The sequence below is a fragment of the Lycorma delicatula genome, chromosome 1, assembly GCF_047948215.1.
Source record: "Lycorma delicatula isolate Av1 chromosome 1, ASM4794821v1, whole genome shotgun sequence".
NCBI classification, from domain to species: domain Eukaryota; kingdom Metazoa; phylum Arthropoda; class Insecta; order Hemiptera; family Fulgoridae; genus Lycorma; species Lycorma delicatula.
In genome coordinates, this window is record NC_134455.1 from 10,629,946 (window position 1) to 10,650,135 (window position 20,190).

A 20,190-nucleotide genomic window follows, 5' to 3' on the forward strand; every position below is an offset into this window, starting at 1 on the left:
TTTACGGGCACGCTCAATGACCAAAAGGTCTATGGGAGGAGTCCTGGCCAGCACACACACCGCATCATAAGAAGCCGTCCGATATGCTGCCACTACATCTAACAAGGCTCTTCGATGAATTCTCTCTAGTCTGACTCGGTTCCTCTGTATACCAACTGCATCCTTCCAAACAGGCGTGGCATATAACATAATGGAAGAAACCGCCGACATAATAGCTCGACGTTTAGACGCCCGCGGTGCAACCTGTGTAGTCATCAGATGACTTAATGCCTTAAGAATTCTTTCAGCTCTTTCACAGCACTCCAAAACTTGTTCGCTGAACCGTAGTGACTTGTCGATTGTCACACCAAGGTACTTCACCTTAAAGTTTTCTTGGATGCGGTGATTCCCGATCACCATTTAAATTATCGCCGACTTGCTGCATAAGGATAATGACTTGCTGCATATTGAGGACTAATGTCCTTATTTACCAGGGCAGACATTATAACGTCCCAAGGCACGGAACCAAACGCGTTCCGGATATCCAAGAACACCAAAACAGGGATACTCCTCGTTCTCCATGTGCCTCGTCTAATCTCTTTAGCCCAGTGTACCAATGGTCGATCTGCCTGGCCAAAACCATATTGATCGAAACCATATTGATTTTCATGTATACCACCTTCTCTGTTGAGCTCCTCCATGATTCTTGACGCCAACAACCTTCAGCAACTTTACCCAAATTGTTAAGGAAACATAATGGTCTAAGCCCTCCGGCCATGTCATCAGTACCACCTTTGGGAAGGAAGACAAGCCGCCCTTCCTTCCAACAGGCTGGGAAAGTCCCACCTTCCAGTTCTCTATTGAAAATGTCTACTATGGCCCATGGTATCCTATCGATTAGGCCCTTTAGCATCTTGGCCGGGATTCCGTCCGGCCCCGGACTTTTCACATTCCCCAGTCTATTTATCGCCATGATAACTTCATCAACACTACATCTTCTTCTCTCAAAAACTGGAGGGCCAACTATTCTTCGTTCGGCGCAAGGGAAGAGTCTTTACACCTCACACTTCGCCCTATCCATCGTCAATACAGGGAGGCGCCTACCAAATCTCTTCATCACAATCTGGTAGGCCCTCACCTAGAGATCCCTATCCAAATCCTCGCACAGCTCCATCCATTTTTTGCGATTTACTGTCTTAATCTCATAATTGAGGGCACATCTGCGATCTCTATAATCTCGAGCAGCCTCAACATACTCCGCCATATCGTTTTGACGCAACCGCTACATACGTCTCCGGCTGGATTGTAACTCCCTCCGCATCTGCGCAATTCTTGGGGTCCACCAATATACCGGTTTGAAACCCTGATTCTTCATCTCGAACCGTGCAATCTCATCTTTGATAATCTCTTGAAGTCTCTCTGGAGTTAAATTCAATTGAACAATCACTCTCTTTACAACCATGTCCACCTGCCAGTTGGACAGACGGAACGACGGGCCACCGACCCTCACTTTCAATGACTGATCTTGCAACTCAATTGACGTGGCTAGATGATCACTATCAATATTCTCCGTAAGCACCTTCAAGGAGCAAAGCTTGCGATCCCACCGACCATCCAGAATAACGAGATCAAGGACTGAAAAGTGTCCCTTAGCCGTGTGTGTGGGAATACTATCGTTTAAGCAATATAGCTTATGCAAATGCATCAAATCCGCAAGGATCTTTTCCCGCCTGTTAGTAACAGTGCAGCCAGGTTCTATTATCTTGCAATTGAAGTCATCCAATATTATGACCCTTCTTCTTGATCGAGCGACCAGTTCGTGTAGTCTACTCATAAACTCCGCATAACGGGTAATGTTACAATTTGGACTAATGTACACCCCGACAAGTGTAGCCGGAGCTAATTCCAAGGCTATCAAGCCGTATCTTCTCTCTGCCAGTCTCTAACGAACTCTACCACCAACATCACGGATGGCAACACCATTTCTATCTGCATACCAGCCATTACCAGATGCGACATACTTGTTCGGCTCAGACGTGATAACAAAATCAACACCCATCCGTTTAGCCAGCTCCTCGGTCAAATCATGCGAGAGAGAGCTACGATTAGCATTCGTTAAAAGTAATTTAATCATCTTTTCCTGATTGGCAGCTTAAGCCTCCGCTGCGAAGATCAACACCTTTAACATTCACACGACAGTCGGCCTTAAAATGACCGTCCTTGCCACATTTAAAATAGGCCCTGTGTCTATCAAGACCCGTACAGCCAGCAGCCCTGTGGCCCACCGACCAACATCTATAACATCTTTCTACATCTTCACTGAGGACAATTCTACATGAATCCCATCCAATTTTCAGTCTCAGTTTCTGCGCTAAGTGATCTGCCAGCTTAGCAGGAACCAACATAGAGGCCACCTTGGTCTGCCAAACGCAGGCCTCATAGTGAGCTACTGGAGTTGCACCAGCTCCAGATGCTGCCGCCGCTCTAAGGGCCGTAGTAACGTCCTCCTCCGTGGAGAGCTCATCGATGTCCCGAATAATTTTCTTTGTGCGCACCCTATTCGTGCAGCTTTCCTTGACGCCTTATATCTCAGAAACTATCTTCCTCTGCAGATCCTCTGCACTTCGTCCATCGTCTTTCACCCTGATTGAGCACTTCTGCTTGGCCCTTCCTTAGTGATAATATCTTTGGAAGCTCACCATCCACTCCATCCTTCACTTGTTTTAACAAGTCAGCATAGGTTTTATTTTGAGCTGTTACTACTACAGTCTTTGAGGGTGGGCCCTGAACACGTTCAAATGATATTGCCCGACCCACTCCTTGATCAAGAAACACCTCTATCCTTAACAACTTCCTCCTACCGGCATAATCCACTATCTTCTTCAGTAAGGACCCAGTTCTACCACCTGAAGCGCCAAAAACAGCCTTGTTGTTTGATAGTTTAAATATTCGACCAATGCCATCTTTCAAATACTCAGCCATCTTATTGTCGCTCTGTGTGGAATCAACCACCATCACAAACACCGTGTGAAATTGCAACTCAATTTCTTCACCAATGAGAACCTTCGTCTGCGGTTTAAATGCGAACGGCTGTCCTGCTTTCAATCTGCCCCTTTCTGCTAGGCTTCTAATGTCAGAAACCCTTCTAAGAACCGACAAAGTAAAAGGGTCATCGAGAACCGCCAGATCGACCACAACCGCTATGTCATTATTCACACGATCAAAACAGGTACCCCTCTTGTCTTTCACATAACTATAAGCAGCTTTAGGCCATAACTTTAACTATCAGGCCCACCACCTTATCAACCTCAACTCCATTGTTAAGCTGCCGTAAAATATCATCATTATCTGACTTTGCATCAGTCTGTGTTGCAATCTCTTGAGTGCTTATCTACAGTGATCTCTTAGACAAGGCCATCTTAAATCCAGCTATCTGCTTTGACTATATTATACATATCTAACTCAACTTGTTTAATTTCCCTCTTTGTATTTTTATCAATCGACTTGTGCAGAATACGAGCAGCAGTTTCCAATTTACAAATCCACTCCACTAGCTCGTTATCCGGGTCTCTTTCCTCAGTACTAGGAGGACGCCTTCTCTTCCGGTCTTCCCTAGGACTATTATCACCAGTATCCACTGTTGGCGTAGCCTCCATGGCCGATGATAATGTGACTTCAGATGCAGTCTCTGCACTCTCCCTGCTGGTCAACTTCTCTCCTCTCACCGGAGAATGATGCAGGACCTTCCCGGGTTTAAATGGGTTTCCACCCATGTACTTCGACTTCCTTCCAGAAGACAGATGGAAGCTCGATAACCTCAGATTCTAAGTAAATTATTGAAAAACTTACTAAGCAACAATAGCTTTAAGCTCAAGCTATACAATAGCTTATCTACCTAAACGAAATGCCAGTCTCTGTTATTAGAAAGATAACCACCTATAATAGTTAACCTTTTATAACTTTTATAATTAATCCTTTTATAATTAAAATTAATGTAACTCAAAAATGTTTTGATGTTATCACTTTGATAACAACTTATTATCCAATTAGATAAGAAATAATTCTTATTCTCTACTTCAATACACACGAAGAGTACTACCAAGCGAATTTAACCCTTAATAAAGCAATAAAAACCGAAAATCACTGTAAAATAGTCTTCCGTTTTCCAAAATCATCAATGTATAAAAAAAAACACGTCCTGTAAATTATCCACCACACTTGTTAACGTAGAATCCAATCAAAGGCCGTAAACACCAATTAAAATTCAAAAACCACGCACAGCGACAAGAACACGTCTAACGCAACCACAACTCCCACTCACATCCTTACAACCTTTCGTTCTTTTTCCTGTTTAGCCTCCGGTAACTATCGTTTAGATAATTCTTCAGAGGATAAATGAGGATGATATGTATGAGTGTAAATGAAGTGTAGTCTTGTATATTCTCAGTTCGACCATTCCTGAGATGTGTGGTTATAAATGCATGCTTCACTTAAGCGTGCATTATAAAATGATCATAGCATTAATCAAATAGAATCACTAACCTAATCTAACCTAGCATAAAACATTACTGAGATCACATAAAATATACTTAATGATGTAGTCACAACACATATAATCATAACGCAATCGTATAGTCACGTAAATGAAATCACTTAAAACTAGTAACACGTCGATGTATCGCGATTTCAATAGCAGTCTGCGACTCAACGTATGTCTATTACCGTCAACATTATTGGTAATTACGGATAAAACTGTGCCTTCTCCTCAGTTTTCTTTTTCACGACTGTCCGGGAAGAGAGAACTTTTTCACGACTTCTTGGACTACCTGCATTTTCAAAAGCTTCTATTTAGGGCACACAAAAAATGTGTGTTCGGCAGAATCGACTACTTTTTGTTTTCTCAACTCCCCTGGGCCGGACCGACTTGGTGGTATTGCGCCGCCCAGGGGAGTGTCTTTTAACTCTAATAGGCCTCCCCACCTGCTGACTATATACCGGCATGGCAGGTCGGCCTACCGGTGTAGCTTTTTTGAGAGAGTAATCATTGATTTTTGCCCAAGTTTAGAACACCAAACCGTACATCGTGTGTCATGGTGTGGTGCCGGATCTTTTCCTAAATCACTTATTTTCCTTAACCCTATCTCATACCCTTGGAGTCCCCAGCGGCTCATCGGGACCGACACACCTCGGCATGCCGACCCTCCCTGCTGGGGCTATCCACCCAAACCTAACTAATAGCCCATGCAACTAATAGCCCATCTATCGCTCATCTTCATTCTTTTTGGAGATAACCCTGTTTACGACAAAGTCAGCAACTCTTCCCCAATTCTCTTCGCTAGCTAACATAAATTCTACTATATTGGTCGGTTCCAATTCTGTAAGCGCCGCATTAAACTTTAGCTCGGCCCATCTGTTACAGTCAAAGATGGTGTGCTCGGCGTCATCCAGTTCCCTACAGTACATGCACCCAGGATCTTCTCTTCTCCCAACCCTGTGCAAATAGTTGTTAAAACATCCGTGCCCTGTGAGGAACAGGGTCAACTAATATTCCACCTCGCCGTGGTTTCTCATAAGCCAGGGTTTAACCATTGGTATAAGAGTCTTGGTCCAACGGGCAACTCCGCCCAGCTCTCCTGCCAGGCTTCAATGACTGCACCTCTGATCTCCTGTTCCGTCCTTCCATTCGCCTTATCAACGCGTTGCTTGGCTATCAATTCTATTGGAGGTACTCCTGCTAGGACGCATAAAGCATCATAAGATACTGGTCTGTAGGCCACTGCAACACCTAGAAACACCCTTCTATGTGTCCTCGCCAGCTTCTCTCTATTTTTCCTAATGGAGAAGGCACTCCACCAGGCCGGTACAGCATATAGCTGCGAGGACACTACTGTTGATGCTATTAGTCTTCTTTTAGAAGCCCTAGGGGCCCTCTGTGATGTCGTCAGTACGTTGAAACTTTTAATCATACCCTCAACCTTTTGGCATACTCCATCAATGTGCTCAGAGTATTTGCAATTTTTTTGTAAAATAACTCCTAGATATTTCAGGGAGTTAACTTCTTCAATGACCCTGTTATTAATTCTTACTTCCATTCGATCCAAAATTCTTCTGCCAGTGAAGGTAATGCACCGACATTTTTCTATTGCCAATTCCAGACTCCTAGAGCATAACCATTGATGTATTATGTCTGCAGTAGCGTTTGCCCTGTTCCGTACCTCCATAACTGCCTTTCCCTCTACCAAGACTGCGAGATCATCGGCATATGCAATAACTTCTACGCCTACCGGGAATTCACTGTTTAATAGCCCGTCAAAGACGGGCTATTTGTTATAATCCATAACAAAGGGTCCAGGACCAACCCCTGCGGGACACCACTATTCATTAGGAACTCTATGGCCTCCTCCTGAGCTTCGACTATACATCTCCTGTCATTCAAGTCCCTCGACCTGTCTACAAAGATATGGAGTCAGTCCCTTTTCTGCAACTGCCTGAATGATATGGCTCCATCTAATGGAGCCAAAAGCATTCTTAATATCCAGTGATACCAAAAGAGGGATACTCCTGGTACGCCAGGTACCTATTCTCACTCTAGTGGCTCATTCAGTAATTCTACTTATGGCCTGTACAATCGAGCGTTCCATCCAAATCCATATTGATTGGGTCTAATCCCTACACCTTGCTCCAGCTCTTGAATGATCCTGGCAGCCAGCATTTTTTCAACAAATTTCCCCATTGTATTAAGGAGGCTCAGCGGTCTATATGCTATATTTCCTTCATTTGGTGCACTTTTAGGTAAGAACACGACCCTGGCCTCCTTCCAACAACTGGGGAAAACTTTATTTATCAATCCATAACTGGCTACCTCCACCATCTCCCAAGGGCTTTGTGGATTAGTTCCTTAATGGCCGCCGCTGGGATCTTATCTGGTCCCGGACTCTTTTTGTCGGCTATACTCCTCGTCACTGACTTCAGCTCGTTCAAAGTAAATCTTCGGTTTTCACAGATCGTTAATGTTCTCTCTTCTGGCGCTATTCGTGGGAATAACTTCTCTATCTCACTCTCAGCTTCGGTCTTCGCGAGGACCGGTAGACGTCTACTAAACTTTTTTGTTACAATGCGGTAGGGTTGTCCCCAAGGATCACTATCTAGTTCCTCGCATAGCTTAAACCAGCCATCCCTTTTGCTCTTTTTAATAGCCTTATTGAGGGACTTTCTCGCTTCAATGTATTGCTTTGCTATGTCGTGGTAGCCCTCGTTACCGCTCTTCAGAAGCCGTTGCTTCTTTCTCCGAAGCGTTTGCAATGTTTGCCTTAAGCTCTCTATCTCAGTAGTCCACCAGTATACGACGCGGTTCCTTGTTGTGTTCCCAGCAACTCTTCCAATTTCCTGCTTTATGATATTTGCTAAGGCCTCCGGTGTTTGATGCTGAATATTCTGCAATCTGTCTGCTGTATTTCTAACTATCAAGTATTTGTTCCTTGTTAAACCGTGTAGGGGGCATAATCCTGACTCCGAAAATCCACATCACTCAGGTCCAACAACGAAGCGCGATGGTCACTTGAATCAGCCTCCGTCAGCACCCTCCAACAATACTGTTCCCTCCTCCACCTACAATCCAGTATTGCCAGATCGAGTACCGACTCGTGGTCTTTTGCCACGTACGTGGGTGTAGACTCGTTTATGCAATGACAGCCGATAGCCTCCATAAGATCCGCCAAAATCTGGCCTCTCCAATTAGTATGTCGACTACCGGCCACAACCGACTTGCTATTGAAGTCGCCCAACATCACTATTCTTTTAGGTGAATTTATCACTGCTCCTTGTAGGTGATCCATGAATCTCGTGTATTCCATAATATCGATGTTGGGCAACACATATACACCCACGAACAAGGCCGTCGCTGTCTCCACGGCAATCACGCCTCTACTCATGAACCTGAGCCTCCACGCTATCCTGTGGCTTACGTCTTTGAATGCCACATCCCCTACCATATCAGCGGTACATCCGGCCTTAGTAACCTCGTATTTGTTTGGTTCAGTTACCACCAGGAAATCAACGTTCCTCTCTAAGACTACTCTGCTGATCAGGTCGTGTAACAGAGAGCTTCTATTAGTATTGACAAGCATAGTTCTAATCATGTTTCCTCGTGCTACATTGCCACGCCCCAGTGCGATGCTCCTTGCTACCACAATCTAAACATTGTTTTGGCTCTTGGCAATCCACAATTTTGTGCCCTCTACCGCCGCAATTGAAACAAAGCTCCATTTTGTCGGGGCCCTTGCAGTCTTGCCTTCTATGGCCAGAACCCCAACACCGATAACACCTGTCATCGACCTCGCGAATGTAGGCCCTGCAACTTATCCAACCAATCCTGAGCCTTTGCTCTACAATCTTGCAAGCAGCCCTATAGGAGGTGATAACCGTTAGATTTCTTGTTTCACCATAGCCCCTTCTGAACGAAGAAATTTTAAATTCCTCGTTTGGGCCAATCCTGTTTGCTACCGCTGCCTCCACCTCCTCCTCTGAGGTGTCAAACTCGACATCAAGAAGATGAACAACTGTTCTTCTGCTAGCTCTACTTCTCAGATCTACATTCAAGTCGGCAGCCTTGTCTCTGAGAACCGACGTAAATTCTTCTACGTGTTTAGCCCCCTGGATCCTCACATGAAGCTCCTCCTCGTTGCGACCCTTACGAAGTGATATAACATTATTTGCTTCCTCGCTCGTAACCGCACCTTTCATTGATTTAAGGAGCTCTGCATAAGACTTCCCTTCAGCTTTGACGACGACCGTGCGGCTTTGCTCGGCCGGTGGTGTGGCCCTCTTAATAGGTATATGGTTTGCTCCCACGTGCCTTACTCCAATATCACTCTGTATAGTCAATATATTTACTGGTGTTTTCTTGTTTCTCAATACATAAGAAAGAATCTTCTTCATGTAGTTGCCTGTGCTGCCTGCAGGCAAAATATATGCGGCATCAGGTGCTTGGGATATCACCTTCCTAATCGCCTTTAACAGTAAAGCTAGAGTTGCCTTCTCTGGTGCACCAGAGTCATAATATATCTTAAATTTACTCTTCTTTTTTTCAATAAAACTATCCCCAATGATAGATATCTCGTCTCTCAAGATGTCACCTGCATTTACTATGGGGGCTTTTTCATGGTCTCTCATTCTCTTTATATCCTTGAGGCAACATGTAACTTCCATATCAGCAGGGAGCTCTGATACCAAATTGAGTTTACTTCTTAGCGAGTTTCGCCACCTTCTGGGTAGGAGTTCCAATAATTCATCATCATCCAGCTCCTTTGAGAGAATCTGTTCAATATAATCATCCCCGACTGGCAGATGCGTCACTGTATCCATCGTTCTCTTATCTACTGATAGTGACAACTCTGTCAAAGCATTCAGGTCCTCATAAATTTTCTTGAGCTCCTGCTCATGTACTGTGATGTACTTACATAAGCCTGGCCCCATATGCTGCTTAAGAGAGACCATAGTGATCCCCAGCTGGTAAATCAAGCTGCCCAAAGTGTAGGGCAGCTCCTTCTCTTCTTCTGAAGACCCCTGCCGTGGTCTTTTTTTACACTTGACTTCTGCTTTCTTCATTGGCGCCATTTTCTGCGAACTACTACTTTGAGCACACATTCCTTTCATCAGGACCGATCCTCGAGACGCATGCTTTGGGGTTGGACTCAGTGGGCTATTCCGAGTCCAACGAATACTCACACGGGCGGGTGCCCCAAAAACATTTGGAGGGGGGTGGATGGGTGGTGGTAAGGAAAATGTATCTCCCCAAAAAAGTGGTCCAAAATTTTTTGGGGGATCAGGGGTTTGGGAAAGTTTGGACTCGAATTTATATGAAGGAAGTTTGAAAATCAGATGAAAACTGTAGGAGTTACAGAGGAAAAGGAAATGCCCGTTTAAATCGCCTCGCAGGACTTAGAAAAAATTTCCGTCTTCCGAAGAATTCATGAAAAAATCCTAAGTCCTTGTTTACCAGTTAATTGTCTCTTGTGAGATCCTGTCTATTGACTTAGAAAAATTCTTATATAGAATGTATAATTCTAACTTCCAAAACAGTGTAAGAAATACTTAAAAAGTAGATCCACTGACTTATTTTGAACGTCCTTTAGCTCTAAACTGTTATTAAACCACAAACACACCTTCACCTATTTTAAAAAATAAAATATAACAGGTGAAAAAAACACAAATGTCTTAGTTCCAAATAAACTAAAAAACTCGAAAAAACTAGGTAAATCTGTGTCAAAAATCTTAAAAAGAGACGAATCGTATTCCAAACCCAAGGCACTTTAATATCCAAATCACAAAACCGAAAAATTCACCGATAACCAAATAAACTGAAAACGCGGAGCTGTAGAGAAACATGTCTACACACCGTGAGTTCTCCCGCTCGACTAGAATCGACTACTGCTGAGCAATACACGCACTCACTAGTATCGCTCCTCCCCCCCCTCTCAAACAGATAGGAATTAAAACACCCGTACCCGCTAAAGTACTGGTGATATAGAAATCCATCTCCGCTAACCATCTATCCACTCAGTTTTGCACGCTAGGCAGCAGTCTTCTTGTCCATCGCCCTTTTTGGGAACCCTCCCATCTACTCTGCCAGCAAGCCAACAGATCTCGCCTAGCCTCGTTTCTGTTCTTGCCCTCCTTCCTCTCCTTTCTCTCCTTGGCTAGCAGATCGAGAGGAGGAAGCCCGGCAAGAACCATAGCTGCCTCAAACGAAACGGTACGGTAGGCTGAGATAACACGTATCGCCATTCTTCTTCGTACTCGCTCCAGGATATCCCTGCCTCTCCACAGAACGGCCTCGCAAACCGCAACACCGTACAGGATTAAGGAGTCTATCACCGATGCCAGCAGACGTCTCTTCGAGTGACGTGATTTCTGACTTTGCCATAATACGGCACAATGCCGAAGCGATCTCTCTGATGTGTACCTGGTACGTCAGTCTCTTGTTTAGCTAGACGCCTAGGTACTTTACCGCCGGAGCCGGCACCACGACAGTGCTCCTAACCGGGAAGGTCACTTCAGCAAGTCTCCTCCTCCCGGCGAAGATAATGGCTTGCATCTTATTGACAGCCACTTGCAATCCGCTAGCGCCGAACCAGTCCATGATACTGTCGATTGCATCGGGGGCTATGGCCATAAGTTCCCCCTCCGTACGAGCAATCACCAATAGGGCAAGTACGGTATGGTTTGCGACTCCTGAGGCAGCTCCAACCTGAGAACCGGGTCGTAGGCTAAGTTCCATTACGAAGGCCCAAGAACAGAACCCTGCGGCACCCCCGCAGTCATCACTCTCCTTACCACGTCACCGTCCGAATCATACACTATTTCCATCTCACTGAGATAGTCGTGAAGAATTCTCCTCGAATAATCACTGACTTTCCTCCTCTCCAAGGCTTCTGTTACGAGGCCCCACAGCAACGTGTTGAACGCGTTTCTGATATCGAATAATATGATACCCGCGATCTTCGTAGTTCTACGGGTGCCGCTTAAATGCCTCCTTGATGATACCAACTACCTTAGTGACGTAATCAATAGTCGACTTGCCCTGACGGAAGCCGTACTGACTTTTCGCAAGACCGCCGCTGACCACATCTTCTCTTCAAGCCTTGAGAGCAGTAATCGTTCAAAAGGTTTCCGTCCTGCTTTAAGCAGAAAATCGGACGGTACGCCGCAGCTTCCTCGGCTGGCCTATCCGGCTTCTTAATTAAAACCAGTCTCACTCTCTTGCAGTCCACCGGGAATTGTTCGGAGGACAAAAGACCGGTCATAAGGTCCGCGACCAGTCTAGGGGCTACATCCACAAGTGCCTTGATCACCTCAACTGGTACCTCGTCAGGCCCTGGACTCTTACTGTTACTGAGCCTGCCCGCCGCAGAGACTATCTCATCCACAGTGAAACGCCTGATGTCATCCGCAACTAACTCTGCTCTAGTCGCAGTCTCACCGACCAGAAACAACCCCACCGCCACTTTCTTCAGGAGCCCACCCGGCAGAATGGGATGAGACCTACCATACTTACTAGTCACAGTACGGTAGGCGTCTCTCCGAGGGTCCCTGTCCAATTGCAAACACAACTCCTTCCACTTCTGCTTCTTGGACTTCAGGATCGCATCTCTGAAGGCCTTCTTCACACTGCGAAGATCATCCAGGGCCTCCACCTGTCATCCCCTCCATTCCTTCGACCCTCCCTAACGTACTAGCCCGGATGCAGTCAGCTCTTCTAGCTGCCATTTTAGGGCTCAACCAATAAACCCTCCTTTGCCTGGTATTCCCAATTACGGAGCTCACCTCCGTGTTCTGCATAATACTAATGGTAATTTTCTTTAAAAACTATAATTAATTCTCTTTTGAACAATTTTTGAATACACTATCATCAGAAATGTTGTGCCACACCATATAGCTGTCAATGTACTAGTAACAGAAAGAGTTGGGTAAAAAGTGGGTGTTGGGTAAGTGGATCACATATTAAAATTTTCATTTCCTACATAATGGGATTTTTATACATTCAGAATAAATACTGCTTGGTTTTTACAACAAAATGAATTTATAATTTTGTATTGCACTGCTATACTACTAGAAAAAGATTATTATTCACTTCACAAAGTATTATTTATGAACTACATTTAAGTTTTTATTTGGCTCTGCTATTGTTAAGAGAAGTTATATAACAAGTACTTTTGTTGTTTACACACACACACACACACACACACACACACACACACACACACACACACACACACACACACACACACACACACACACACACACACACACACACACACACACACACACAAACACACACACACACACACACACACACACACACACACACACACACACACACACACACACACATATATATATATATATATATATATATATATATATATATATATATAAAATTTCCTAATAGTTGATTATTCAATACCATTATGATACCAAAGTATTATCAACTACTGACATTTTAAGTTTACTTTCTCCTAAATGCATAAAGTGTATGTAACGACTATGTTTCTCTTACTATCATCTCAAAGTTTTCTCTACCTGGCGCTCTTGTATGATTATAAACCACTAAAAATTATATTTTACGATTATGAAATACTCCATTGATCTAACGGCTACTCCAGTTGTCTATAATTAAGCAGTTAGCTTGCAGTTGATTAAAAAAGGATAAATAATGTAATAATAAAAACAATTTTAAAAAACTAATTGAGAATAAACTGTATGCTGTAGGCCCACAAACCATTATTTTAGTCTTCAGGCCCTGAAAAGAAATTATCACTAAATTTATGTATATACGAGCCATATTCATAAAGTAAGGACTGTCGGCTTATATTTAAATATAGCGGGTCTGAACACAGTTTCACGCTTGCAGGGTCATCTATCGGCTATTCACGAAACCACTGCAGTTGTTGTTTTGATTAAGTAGTCGTTTGTCTACCGGTGAATGCAGATCGCATTATCCGCAACAATTGTTTCTCCCGCCAGATGTGAAATGCGCGCCGGGATTCGAGTTTTGTGTGCAAAAGTATCTTCATCTGCTGAAATTCATCGGGAGTTGTGTGTGCCTAGTGTATGGACCTACAGTAGTGAGTGAAAGAAAGGTTAGACGATGGTATCGAAACTTTAAAAAATGGCCGCACAAATGTGTGACGAAGAGCGGAGTGGCAGGCCCAATATTCAGAACGACGAAATCGTTGGACAAGTGAACCGAAAATTGTGATGAGATAAGCGATTGACGATTAGTGCTCTGGCTGATGAATTTTCGCATGTTGAGCACACCTCTATCTACACGATTGTCACAGAAAAGCTCGGATATCACAAATTGTCTGCAAGGTGGGTACTGAAAATGCTCACTGACCAACATAAAGAGCAAAGAATGTGCAGTGGACGAGCATTTTTGGACAGCTATCGACAAGATGGAGATGATTTGTTTTCCCACATTGTTACGGGCGAGACGTGGATATTCTACACCAACGCAGAATCGAACAACACAGTCAATGTAGTGGCGCAATTCAAGTTTCCCAAAAATGAAAAAGTTTAATCAATCTCCGTTCTCGAGTCGAAAAATAATGGTTACCTTTTTTGGGACGAAAAGAGAGTCATTTTGGTTGATTTCATGGAAATTAAATCAACAATTACTGCTAACGTGTACCGCGAAACGCTCACCAAACTGAGATGTGCGATCCAAAATCCACGACGCTAGAAACTGACGTCGGTGTAATCCTACTTCACGAAAATGCGCGTTCTCACACCGCTGTCTTAACCAAGAAGATTCAAGATTTTCGTTGGGAATTTTTGACCTACCCTAATTTTTACCGTCCCTACCTTGCATTTTTTTTTGTGAGGGTAGTAATCCCATTTACGGACAAAGTGTTGGGCTCGCTAACAAGTTCCGCGAACGTTGATGTGTATGTAGCCTGCGCCCTACGGACTAAACCTCCCCTTTTCGCCACACTCCTCACCCGAGGCCGGAACCGCATTTAAGCACTTGTCAGCCCCGGAGGTGCCTTCAAGCTCAGGGTATTCAGAGTTCCCGTGCAACATCACCGTCGTCCATCCATGCAAGCACGAACGAACGCCAGCTCCGCAAAAGGGTCTGTCTCCCTCTCGCTCTCCGGTCCGGTTATCTTCGCCTTATTCCTTGAGGTCTTTGCTGGCTCTCCGAGCTTTCCTAGAGAGTCCACATATCATCATGAGAACCTCAACTCCACATTGGAGTGTGAGTAGCCAAGGCACCCTAGACATATTGGCTGCCTCCCATTTCGTCTCTCTGTCTGTTCAGTTGTTCTCTTCGTTCCTTCTCTCTTAGGATCTTTGTGGCTAGTTCTACTACTGTAAGCCACTCCTTTTCGCCCCTGAGCATATACTCCAGCATATTGTCCGGCGTCAGTTGAAGGACCCCGAGATCTCTCGGGGTCCCTAGTAGCGGAACCCACTTTTCACAGCCGAAGGTGTGCTCTGGGATATCTACTTCTCCATAGTAGACACACCCAGGGTCTGCACGTAGATGAAACCTGTGCAGGTAGGCTCTAAATTCACTGTAGCCGTGAGGAGCTGTGTGAGATGATATTTCAGCTCTTTGTGCCTTCTGCTTTGCCACGATACAATCCCTGAGATGAGTTTCTAGGTCTACCTTCCCTTCTCCAACGTGTCCCACTGGGCTTGCCAGGCCTCTACAAGCTGAGCCTGACTTCTTCCAGTGCCGCTCCGTTACGCCGCTGGGTTCATTCTTCTAACTGTAATTTCACTGGAAGTAGTCCTGCTAGTACTTGAACCACCTCCCCCGAAACTGTCCTGTACTCCGCTGTTATATGCAGCGCTATCCTGCACTGTATGGCCTCCAGCCGCCTCTCGTTTCTCAACCTCCTTCTTCCAGCCATGACCAGGACTTTCATTTTTTCCGGTGCCAGTCAAAGGCCCTTGTCCACCAGCCAACGACTCGCAACCCTAATGGCGGTACTCCCCGCCTCCCCCATGTTGCCTTCATTGGCTCCTGGTACCAGGAGCACCAGGTCATTGGCATACCCACAACCTCTGTGTTTCTGGGGTACTCCATTCTGAGCACCTCGTAAAACACCACATTCCAGAGGAGGGGCTCTAGAACTGACGTTGCACCTAGCAACTACTTCTTCTTGCATTTGAAAAAGTGGCTAGGTGGACGAAGGTTTGAAAATGATGAGAACTTAAGACTGCCATTGTCAGCCGGTTCAGTTCCCCGGTGATGAACTTCTACGCAGAGGGGTTAAAGAAACTGGTGTTATGAAAAGCGCTTAGAACTGAATGACGATTATGTGGAAAAGTGAAATAGGTGTGTAGTAAACTAAAACTGTAAGTAAAAATCTTTTCTCACGTGTTAATTTTTTTGAATGACCAAATGGCCCTTACTTTATGAGTATGCCTCGTATTTGTATGTAGAAACTCATGTAACCCCTTTTAAACTCCCACTGACTGCAATATTTGAGGCTTCTTTTTCAATCTTTCCCCTAACTTCAGAGGAAAGATTGAAATGTTGTTAATAAATGATTTAACAAATTGCATCCTAGAAGCAGAATACAATTATTAAAAAAAAATCATTTTCAAGCTTCTTGTTTATTACACCATAAAAAATTATTATAATAATTAGTAATAGCAGAATAAAAAAAGTATTAATTTACTAAAATTATATAGTACAAAACAATAAAAATGTAATATTTGAACACAATGATTGGTTAGGGAAGTGATATAAAATTTTTTAAATTTGTAATTTATATTAAACATAGGTATAAATATGGTACTAAAATAATAAGTTTCATTACCTGCAACAATTTTGTATTAATAAAAGGATAGTTCATTTTATTTCAGTGACTAAATTGAAAACATCTATCTTTGCAATTTTACAGTTTTAATTAGTTTAATTTACTTTTCATAAAAATCTGGTCTGAGGAAGTAGAAACTTCTGTGAAATTACTCAATAGGAATTTATAAAAAAAGGAAAAGCAGATACACATTCTAAATTTAAGGAACAGTAAAAAATATCACATAGATTCAGAAACAGTATTCTACTTAAGTAAAGACTTAACTATTCTGGCTTTTAAAAATGGGCCACATTCAAGGACTGGAAAAATACAGGTTATGGCTGTTTTGTTTCTTAGAGTCCCTATTCTTATTTAATTAAAAACAATTTTTATTATAGAACAGTTGACATTACAGCTATTCTTTTTACTTCTTTTGTAGGTGAGTAAAAACTCACAGTAATTCTGTATATTACTTGCATGATGCATCAAACAGTAACTCACAATAACATCAATAGATAAAGTTTTTTCAAATTTCAAACAGGACTTTAGTTGCTATTTAGTGGAACAATTTTTCTTTGTATTTCAATAAAGATCAATTTCAAAAAAAAAATCAAAGGACACATATTTAATACAATTTTAATAGTTAACAATTTTAAAATTTTTTAATAAGTGATCCATCCCACTTGTTCATAATAAAATTTATTTAAAATTGAATTTTATGTATAAAATTTTTCTTTGGAATTAGTATTTACCACTCTTATTAGCAGGGGCTGGTAATAAGTCATGAGTACCTAAGTAAAGTCAGGCACATAAAATTTTTAATACTTGGTAATGCATAGTTTCCTGATTATAAGTTATAATCAGGAAATTTTAATATATATATATATATATATATATATATTTTAAATTGTGTTTAAAACATAATATTATTTTTACAGTTAAATGGATCTCCACAACGCATGTGTAGCAACAGGTAAACTGTATGAGAATGACAACATTGTGGAGGCTGCACCAGAACCACTAAAAGAAACAGAAAAATATGAAAGAGAAATAGTCTGGAAAAATGTATTCTATATTGTTTATTTTCACATTGCTTCAGTTTATGGAGCTTATCTACTTTTCACATCTGCTTCATTTATGACATTTTTATTTGGTAATACTGATATACAATATTTTTTTTTTTAAATTTATAAATAAATTTCATCTTACAAATGGAATGAATTAATTTGCTATACATAAATGAATAAAAAAATATATTTAAGAAAACACTTATAAGTTGTGCAATTATCATCAAGGAATTCAAAACTGATCCTAAAATATGATCTTGCACTAGAACATTCCATTATGGGAATTCTTCTGTAATAAGAATAATGTGAATTTGAACATCAAATGCATTCTGGACTTTTCCATTTGCCAGCTTGCAATAATTATTTTTAAGTAAATTTATATATCCCAGCACAATTAACTTCCCATTGAATTAAGAAATGTGGTGTCTATATTTTGTATATTTAAATTTAGTTTAATAATTTATTATAAATTTGTTATTTAATCATCATAAGACCTTGCAATTATAAGAACTTACAAGCCTTTGAAAAACTGTGTTGTAGGTGCTACTGTAATGAGTGTGCATTTACCAGCCGTAAAATTAGGATAACACCAAGTATCTTCCCAGAAGCTCTAAAATATTACTTTTTTAAGAAAAAAAAAAGTTGCATTGTGCAGTTATAAATGGTTATTTCCTTACTTCTTATTAAATTAATCATAAAAAATTGCTAAAAGAAATTAAACTTAATTCAGTAACTATGTTTTTCCCACTGTTTGTTTATTATTGCTACAATACACTAGAGACTCTTAGACCAAAATTTGACCTGTAAATGTTGTCCAAACTCAGCAAAAAGGTACTTGGACTTATTCTAGTCACTTTTATTTACTGTCACTAATTTTATGAACTTATCTATTATCTATCAACTTGATATATTAATTTTTATATTGGGTGAATAAGTTCATGGATATCATTCAACATTATTAGAAGTAGATATTGATGAAATAAGAATTGTATGTGTTAATTTACTTTTCTACCACGAGAAAAATGGTAACAGATATAAAGTCTTTTCTCCTTTCTTTCACTTCAGTCATATTCCTATGAATTTGGCAAAAATTTTCCATAAAATTAGAAGAATGAAGAAAAAACAGCACTAGTTAATTACTTTTAAAGTCCTAATGACTTGATTTACTAATGTTTTTATTTTTAGTGCATTTTGCAATTTTTTACTCCCAAAAGTTTAAAATACTTCTTAAAACATGAAACGATCCAAATGTGAATAGTGAAACAAATCTGTGGCTTATTACAAAATAAAAAACTCAAGAAATATTATGATTTAAATTTTTCCATAGTTTATGAGAGCATAAAATGTAAAACCTAATAATATTTTGTGTGAAAACAGATAGTACAAAAAAATAAATTAATTAATTAATGGTTACCCAACAACATGTTACTGTATAAAGATTATTTTTCCATAATTGCTGTAAGGAGCAAGACAAATGTATAATATTAATGCCATTGTGTCTCCAAGGCTACTTGCCAGTGGGGCTAACAACATGCTTGCTTAAGAAATTAATTTTTTGACTATTTTAGTTATGATGAAGTACAAACAAACATTTTTTATGCATAAACTAATGGCATAAAAAATTTTCAAAAGTCTTAAATGGGGTGCTGATAACATACTTTCATTAAAAGTTCCTTCTTATGTTTGTTCAGTACCTTCAAAAAATGAAAATTTTTTGGCATAAATGTGCAGAAGTGAAGCATGTACTTCTGTCAGAAAAAAGATTGAAATTACAAGGTGCGGTTGCTACTAGCATGTTGTCAGCTGTTTCAAAAATGGGGAGCTGGCTACATAACTTTTATTTTGCAAAGGCTAATTAGGTAGTAAGTGTAGCTTACTATCTAAGCTGTTCCTTAGGGCTTGCTAATGATCTCGTCACAGAGTGTTTATAAAATTAATTTTTTAATTTCTATTTACTGAGTTTTTAATTTATCTTATTATTATGTAGTTAATTTTTATATATATATTTGTTTTAAATTAGACTTTATTACATGAATTCAAGTAATAAATCGACATTAAATATTTTTCATTGGTTTCTGTGTAAGCTTACCTTCAATATGTGTGTTCATCAGAAACAATTGCAATTTTATAGCTACTTAAATAATGAAGGATCTTGATTGTAATGGTATAGACCTGATTCTACTCCTCTCTGCAAGCTGTTTCCTTTATTTATCACATAAACTGCCAGTAGAGTGAACATCACTACTCTCAGAGAAAACAACTCTGATCAGATCTCTTTTACCTCATGTGTTGCAACTATAAGAAAGACTGAGACAGATAGAGTAAAGTAATATATTAATTTACTTCTTTTTATAGTAAAACAATGTATTTTACTATTTGCTGAGTTGTGCTTCAACTCAGCAAAGGATAATATATATGTGCAGACATATAAATAAATAATTTTATTTTATCATAACTCACTTTACAGCATTTTAATTCTAATCTTGAATACTCTTGTAGCAATTGAGTTTCATCAGATCAGTATTGTATTTAATAAAAAAATATTAAAAATTATTAAGTTTAAAATACAGGAAAAGCTGTATTTTAAACTTATGTGTAAACTCATGTTTGATGGTTTATTTAAAATAATTTAAACCTAAATTAAAAAAATTAAACTTATAACTTCTTGATTCAGTTATCATTGAGAAATCTATTTAATATTTTCATTATTATTTAAAATATTACTTATTATATATAATGTTTCAAGGTATGACATTTAAATTTGTTATTATTAACATCTTTCATTGTTACATTTTCCATTTAAAAAGTGTGTTTGAAATTTTAAATGTTAT

General features: G+C 40.6%; 1 protein-coding gene across 1 annotated transcript in view; it reads left to right on the forward strand.

The window, feature by feature from the left end:
* The window catches only part of LOC142318034 (acyl-CoA Delta-9 desaturase-like), a 45,962-nt gene that overhangs the window by 5,162 nt on the left and 20,610 nt on the right, over positions 1 to 20,190 (forward strand). Inside the window, exon 2 of the mRNA XM_075354564.1 lies at positions 17,231 to 17,445. Coding sequence (XP_075210679.1) covers positions 17,235 to 17,445 — 211 coding nt within the window. The 5' untranslated portion in view covers positions 17,231 to 17,234. The remainder of the gene's footprint in view (positions 1 to 17,230; positions 17,446 to 20,190) is intronic.